Source organism: Ictalurus furcatus, chromosome 10 (assembly GCF_023375685.1).
Source record: "Ictalurus furcatus strain D&B chromosome 10, Billie_1.0, whole genome shotgun sequence".
Taxonomy (NCBI): domain Eukaryota; kingdom Metazoa; phylum Chordata; class Actinopteri; order Siluriformes; family Ictaluridae; genus Ictalurus; species Ictalurus furcatus.
Window position 1 is genome coordinate 29,939,172 of NC_071264.1, and position 6,836 is coordinate 29,946,007.

At 47.2% G+C, this 6,836-nt stretch overlaps 1 protein-coding gene across 8 annotated transcripts in view; it reads left to right on the forward strand.

The window, feature by feature from the left end:
- The first annotated feature begins 40 nt into the window (after window positions 1–40).
- Window positions 41–6,836, forward strand: part of herc1 (HECT and RLD domain containing E3 ubiquitin protein ligase family member 1) — a 45,224-nt gene continuing 38,428 nt past the window's right edge. For all 8 annotated transcript variants that reach the window (XM_053634230.1, XM_053634232.1, XM_053634236.1 and 5 more), the window contains exons 1-9: window positions 41–977; window positions 2,757–3,726; window positions 3,938–4,033; window positions 4,117–4,311; window positions 4,390–4,701; window positions 5,280–5,376; window positions 5,494–5,637; window positions 6,505–6,632; window positions 6,728–6,836. The exon at window positions 6,728–6,836 is cut by the window's right edge and continues 36 nt beyond it. In XM_053634230.1, the coding sequence (XP_053490205.1) occupies window positions 2,794–3,726; window positions 3,938–4,033; window positions 4,117–4,311; window positions 4,390–4,701; window positions 5,280–5,376; window positions 5,494–5,637; window positions 6,505–6,632; window positions 6,728–6,836 (2,014 nt within the window). In that variant the 5' untranslated portion in view covers window positions 41–977; window positions 2,757–2,793. The remainder of the gene's footprint in view (window positions 978–2,756; window positions 3,727–3,937; window positions 4,034–4,116; window positions 4,312–4,389; window positions 4,702–5,279; window positions 5,377–5,493; window positions 5,638–6,504; window positions 6,633–6,727) is intronic.

A 6,836-nucleotide genomic window follows, 5' to 3' on the forward strand; every position in this document is an offset into this window, starting at 1 on the left:
CACGCCCATTACAAGGAACGCCTGCTAGCAAATCACACTACACCACATTCCCACGCCCACTCGAAGATAGCCGTGCAAATTTCATCAATTTCCCTAATACTAAATCTATCCATATTCGTTGTGGGCGTAAGTTGCAAAGCGGGAGTACCTTGTAAGGGGTGTGGTTTGTAATCCCGACAGATGTTTTGCATATTCGTATAAGGGGCGTGGTTTGTAATCCAGACAGATGTTTTGCATATTTGTGTAAGAGGCGTGATTTGTAATCCCGACAGATGTTTTGCATATTTGTATAAGAGGCGTGATTTGTAATCCCGACAGATGTTTTGCATATTCATACAAGGGGCGTGGTTTGTAATCCTGACGGATGTTTCGCATATTCGTATAAGGGGCGTGGTTTGTAATTCTGAAGGATTTTTACTGTATTCGTAAGACATACTTGCTCTAAAGCACTAGAGATCTTTTAAATCCTAGAGATCTTTTAATTGAACGAACACAAGACGAGCACAGAAAGAGGGATGAGTTTCCCACTGGAACTATAAAAGTCACAATTTTCTCCAAACCTTATTTTTTTTTGGTGCATTTTTTCCCAGGTACACTGTATCTATAACACTAACTGAAAGGAACCGAAAGCTCTTGTTTGTGATGTCAGGGTTTGACTGTAGTGTTTCGTGAGGTGGATTTAGAGGTATTTTTTTTTGGTTCTAATGTGCGTTTCTGAAGCTCAGATCTGGCAACCCTGCTCTCAGTGTAGACCTGAGGGTGCGGAATGAATGCGGACCCTCTCTCTCTCTTTCCCTTTCTATCTTTCTTTTTTATTTTTATTTTTTTTTATTACATGTACAAGATTTAATTTTGCTCTTTGCAAGAAAAAAAAACAAACCAACCAGCCAACCCACTGAGTTTATTTTGTTGTTATTTCGCACCTCTGCACAAGTGGAGAAATATGAATTTGACTGAGAAACCTCTGACAGTTTGTGGTAAGCTTCACCGCTGATTAAAGGGCCTTCAGAGCCTCAAACTTTAGACCTGAACACTTCTGGTAAATAATTAAACTCTGTTTTTTAAAGACTGTAATGATTTACCCTGAGCTGAGTTGAAACTGTGCCAAAAAGACCTGAGAGCTAGCTTGCTAAACATCCTGGCGTTTGGCTAGCAAGTTAGCAAGCTATCTAGCTTTGTCTGGCATTAGCATCAGCTGTTTGCCAGAGACGAAATGCAAATAAAAAAGAAACCACATTTCATCTTTATCGAAACACAACTCAGTTTCACCAAAGTCAACACTTTTAACAGTTATATTTGTTCGTTTCATGGCTAACTTTAACCAGCTAACCCTGGCAGCCTGCCTTGCTAACATGCTAGCAAGATTTCCAGCAACGTCTGGTAAATAATTCAGCCCTGTCAGTGCATTTCTTTTATTTCTTTTATTTTGCTTTAAATATACAAAGATAAAGCCTGGTTCATGGTGTCGTTTTGCTCTGTAATGCACTGTGTTTGTAATATTTCCACGCTAATATAATATGTTGTCAATAATAGGTGTTCTGACGAGATATATTAAATTAATTACCTCACTTATTAATTGATCTTATGTGTCAAGTCAGTTAATCCATTATGAATCAATTACCCTTAATCCTAAGCAGGAGGTTATTTATTATAACGTACAGCTAGTTAATTAAGGATTCATTTGAATTGAAATTGCAATAGAAATGATTGGTTCATCGCTGTAATGTAGAGGAAGTGAAAGGGGAAAGAAAAAAAAACAACAAGAAGATGATGTTGTTTATTATAGTTACTAGATGATATTTAATCACCTTTACGGATTTTTCAGCTGATATTAAAACACTCTTTTTCTCGATTCATTCCATACACCGGCTCTGTTCAAGCCTTTTGTTTTGTTTGTAATGAAACAAAGGATGTTTGTAAGCACGTCTTGTTGCAAATGACGTTTAAATTGAGAAGCGAGGGGTGCACAAACTTTTGCACTCAGCCCTAGGTGGTGCACGGTTGTTCAGCGTGTCGGTTGTTTACTCAGCAGTGGATGTTTACTTGGTTTTATAGCTGGGCACACGCTAGGCGGTGTGGTGCGAACACGCCGTCCCGGTCTGGAAGTAAAAGCAGGAGTGGGCGTGGCCTAAACGGGAAGTTTACTAAAAAACTTAAACATGACCCGTAGCATAACAACACGTCAGCTGTGGAAATGTCAGATTCGTCACAGTTCCTCCACCTCAGCTACATCGCTTCATTTACCACGGGACACGATTTAATCTCACGCACACCCTTATTATTATTATTATTATTATTATTATTATTATTAATGTTTGTACCTGCACACCATCTTCATGTTCTCGTTTGTGTTTGTGTTGATGTGATTTAGGACGGGTTATTTTCTGTTCTCACGCCTGCGTCGTGTCCGTTAACGTCCCCCACGTCCACGGCACGGAATAAACCCGGAGGGTCAAATCCTGGACTCCGGGCCAATATCGGCGCAGAAACCCGACTCGTAGTCCCACGTCCGATCCGTTAAAGCGTCACCGATGTGTTTTTAAATCATTAATAATTAAAAGAAAAAAAAGAAAAAGGCTGATGGGGGGTGGGGTGGAAAAGGAATAAAACAACGTAGAAAGAGGCTGGTTGGGGAACGAGCGTGTAAATGTTTCCCAGAGGTTCCACAACGTTTAAATATAACTACAAACGGATAAAAATGAATCGTATAAAGGAATAAAGTGGATTGTGTGTGTTTTGTTTTTTTTCGCCCTCAGGTGAGACGGCGTGTGAATGAACGAATGAGGCAGCGTCATGGCTGCGATGATTCCGCCGGTGAAGCTGAAATGGTTGGAGCATCTGAACAGCTCTTGGATCTCGGAGGACAGCGAGTCCATCTCCACACGAGAGGGCGTGGCTCTTCTCTACTCCAAGCTCCTGATTAATAAAGAGGTGGTGCTGCTTCCTCAGCAGGTTCTGTGCCTCAAAGGCCCCCAGCTGCCCGACTTCGAGCGCGAGTGCCTGTCGCGTGATGAACAGGAGCACTACCTGGACGCGCTGCTGGCCAGTCAGCTGGCTTTGGCCAAAACCGTGTGCTCGGACTCTCCTTTCGCGAGCGCTCTGCGCAAACGCCTTCTGGTGCTGCAACGCATCTTTTACGCTCTCTCGAGCAAGTACCACGACAAGGGCAAGGCCAAGCAGCAGCAGCACTCGGGCGAGAGCGCGCTGAACTCGTCCGAGCTGCAGGCGGCGAGCGAGCGGCCGCGCTCGAGTACGGACGCGCTAATCGAGATGGGCGTGCGCACGGGTCTGAGCTTACTCTTCGCGCTGCTGCGTCAGAGCTGGGCCCTGCCCACCGCCACGCCCGGCCTCAGCCTCTGCAACGACGTCATCACCACGGCGATCGAGGTGGTGGGCTCGCTGCCGCCGTTATCGCTAGCCAACGAGAGCAAGATCCCGCCCATGGGCTTAGACTGCCTGGTGCAGGTCACCGCCTTCCTGAAGGGCGTGATCGCCTGCCAGTCCGGCGCGGACGTGGTGGGGCGGAGACTGGCCTGCGAGCTCCTCCTGGGTTTAGCGGCGCAGAGAGGATCACTGCGTTATCTGCTGGAGTGGGTGGAGATGGCGCTGGCCGCCTCGGCTGGAGTCAGCAACCTGGAGCAGAACCAGATCCAGAACCAGAACCAGGAAGGCCTGATGGGATACGACTGCTTCATGAACATCCTCATGCAGATGAGACGATCGTTGGTACGTCCTTCACGTGCAGATACTCCTACAAGTTATTTACGTTTTTATTTGCGTTTTATTATCATTTGGTGACGGGAGCATGTGCTTTAGAAATAACCGTTTTAAAAGGAGTTATTTAAACAACTTCCATCAAGAGTAGTGTTAGCGAGAAATTCCAGGAAACTGTTTTTGTTTGTTTGTTTTTTAAAAATATATATATATGTATGTTCAGGGTTCGTCTGCAGACAGGAGTCAGTGGAGAGAGCCGACGCGGACCCCGGACGGTCTGTGCTCTCTGTATGAAGCAGCGCTCTGTCTGTTTGAAGAGGTAAAAAAAAAAAAAAAGTTTTTAAAATAATTAGGAATGGAGTAATTTCTCGGTTTACACTGTTACCGACGGCGACGTTGCAGGTCTGTCGCATGGCGTCGGATTACTCGAGGACGTGCGCGAGTCCGGACAGCATCCAGACGGGCGAGGCGGCCATGGTGTCCGAGACGTGCGAGGTGTACGTGTGGGGCAGCAACAGCAGCCACCAGCTCGTGGAGGGAACGCAGGAGAAAATCCTCCAGCCCAAACTCGCCGCCAGCTTCAGCGACGCACAGACGGTAAGAAACGCGCCAACGCGTTAATGTCCAGACGCGCCAATCCGATCGGAATCGTTGAGTCGGTGTTTCCAATTCCAGATCGAAGCCGGTCAGTATTGCACGTTCGTCATCTCGTCCGACGGCTCCGTCCGGGCTTGTGGAAAGGGAAGCTACGGCCGCCTGGGTCTGGGTGACTCCAACAACCAGTCCACACTTAAGAAGCTGACCTTCGAACCTCACCGTGCCATCAAGAAGGTTTCCTCGTCCAAGGGCTCGGACGGCCACACGCTAGCGTTCACCAGCGAAGGAGAAGTGTTCAGTTGGGGCGACGGAGATTACGGCAAACTGGGGCACGGCAACAGCTCCACTCAGAAATACCCCAAACTCATACAGGGACCCCTGCAGGGGAAGGTACCGAGCACGCCACATTTCAGTACACCCGACTCACTCAAAACGACTCCTAGGTGCGACTTCGGCGTGTCATGCGTGCTTAAAAAAAAAACCCCAAAACGTCTTGTTTTAATACAAACGAATGGTTTTTGAGCTTTATTATAAACTCTTGTAGTAGTGGGCGTGGCCAGTTAATCATTAGCACGTCACGTGATGATCATCACATGTGCTCAGAGCTAGGCCTGTCATGATAACTAGTTCCCGTCCATGTTCACTTCGCGGCATTTTGTTGTGTAAACGTCTGATTAATCTCGTACGTGTACAGGAAGCGTTTGGGAGAGTTAATCAACCTGCTAGTAAAGCGCTTCAGTTTGACACGCCCTCTGACACGCCCCTTTAAGCTTCGTCTGTGTTTTTAAGCATGAAACCTACAGTTTTCCTACAGGGTATAACGCAGTCCTTACCGACATGTCAGTTCAGACGGGATAAATGTTAATCTCACACACATTACAGACACTATGGTGAGAGATCAGAGTGAAAACACACTATTGTGTTACTTTAATCTGAGCTAAATGGTGTGTGTGTGTGTGTGTGTGCAGGTGGTGGTGTCGGTGTCGGCCGGCTACAGGCACAGTGCAGCGGTCAGCGAGGATGGAGAGCTGTACACGTGGGGAGAAGGTGACTTTGGAAGACTGGGTACGTTTACACGTTTTTTTTTACGTTTATGTCTCCGGTATCGCGTTGCTGTATGACTGGACGAGTTCTACAGCTAAACGTGAAGGATAAAAATGTGTCATCGCGTGTCGTTCTCAGGCCACGGTGATAGCAACAGCCGTAACATCCCCATGCTCGTGAAAGACATCAGCAACGTAGGCGAGGTGTCCTGCGGCAGTTCTCACACCATCGCGCTCTCCAAAGACGGACGCACCGTCTGGTCCTTCGGAGGCGGAGACAACGGTGAGTTTGAAGTCGTTTTCGCCGTGTTCTCTTTTTACGTTTGACCAAATCTCTGCTCTACGTGAAGCATTTTGGGTTTTATTCACCGCAAAACCTAGATCTCGTAACACCACCTTCAATAGAGCGTGTTTTCCGGTTTGTTTTCCTGAGTTCTTTCCTTCCGCTTTTTCAGAGTCACTCGACGCAGTGTCGACGCGGAACTAGACGAGGGAAGTTAGAGAAGGAAAAGTAGCCATGGCGAAAGAGACTGAAATAGCACGTACACTCTTTTTACCACGTGACTTAGCGACCTGACAGAATAGGTGAGATGAGGTCGTGACCCCTCGTTTTGTAGCCCCTGTTCTAAGTGTAATTAGTCAGAAAGAAATTACATGGATGTCGAAGATCTCGATTAGAGATCGACCCGTAATCGGTTTCCCCGATATTTAAGCGTTTTCCCGTAATCGGATATCGGTTTTGTTATGTCGGATCCACCGATAAATGGCGTCATCTTGTGGGCGTTTTGAGAATTGCTCGCAGGACCGCCATTGCTGCACCGTATCTGACGAGAGACGGTAAAGTGTACTTGCTTTGCTTTCATTAATACATATCGGTCGATCTTTAATCTCGGTGAAGAATACCTTTACCGCAGCGTAGCAGTGACAAAGACAGTGAAGCGCTTGGGGTTCCTCGGAGTCGAAGTGAACCTGGAACGATATCGGCTCAGACGTTTCATACTGATTTAATGTCACTCCAGGTGATATTATCCACGTATTGCTGAGACCGAGATGACTTGTCCCTCTGATAATGAACCTTTTTGGCGGACGAGCCGTATCTCGGACTGTATTGAGGTGTGGCGTTGTGTTGTGTTGTCGTCCTCTCTGACAGGTAAGCTCGGGCACGGCGACACCAACCGCGTCTACAAACCCAAAGTGGTGGAGGCTCTACAGGGAATGTTCATCCGTAAAGTGTGCGCCGGAAGCCAGTCTTCTCTGGCTCTCACCTCTACCGGACAGGTAGGAAGAGAAGTGAACGAACGTTAGAGAAGCGTATCGTCAGACGTTTTTCGGGAGCTGAGTATGTGTGTGTGTGTGTTGCGCTCATTTCTCAGGTGTACGCGTGGGGTTGTGGTGCCTGTCTGGGCTGCGGATCCTCCGAAGCCACCGCTCTCCGACCCAAGCTGATCGAGGAACTGGCCACCACCCGCGTTGTAGACATCT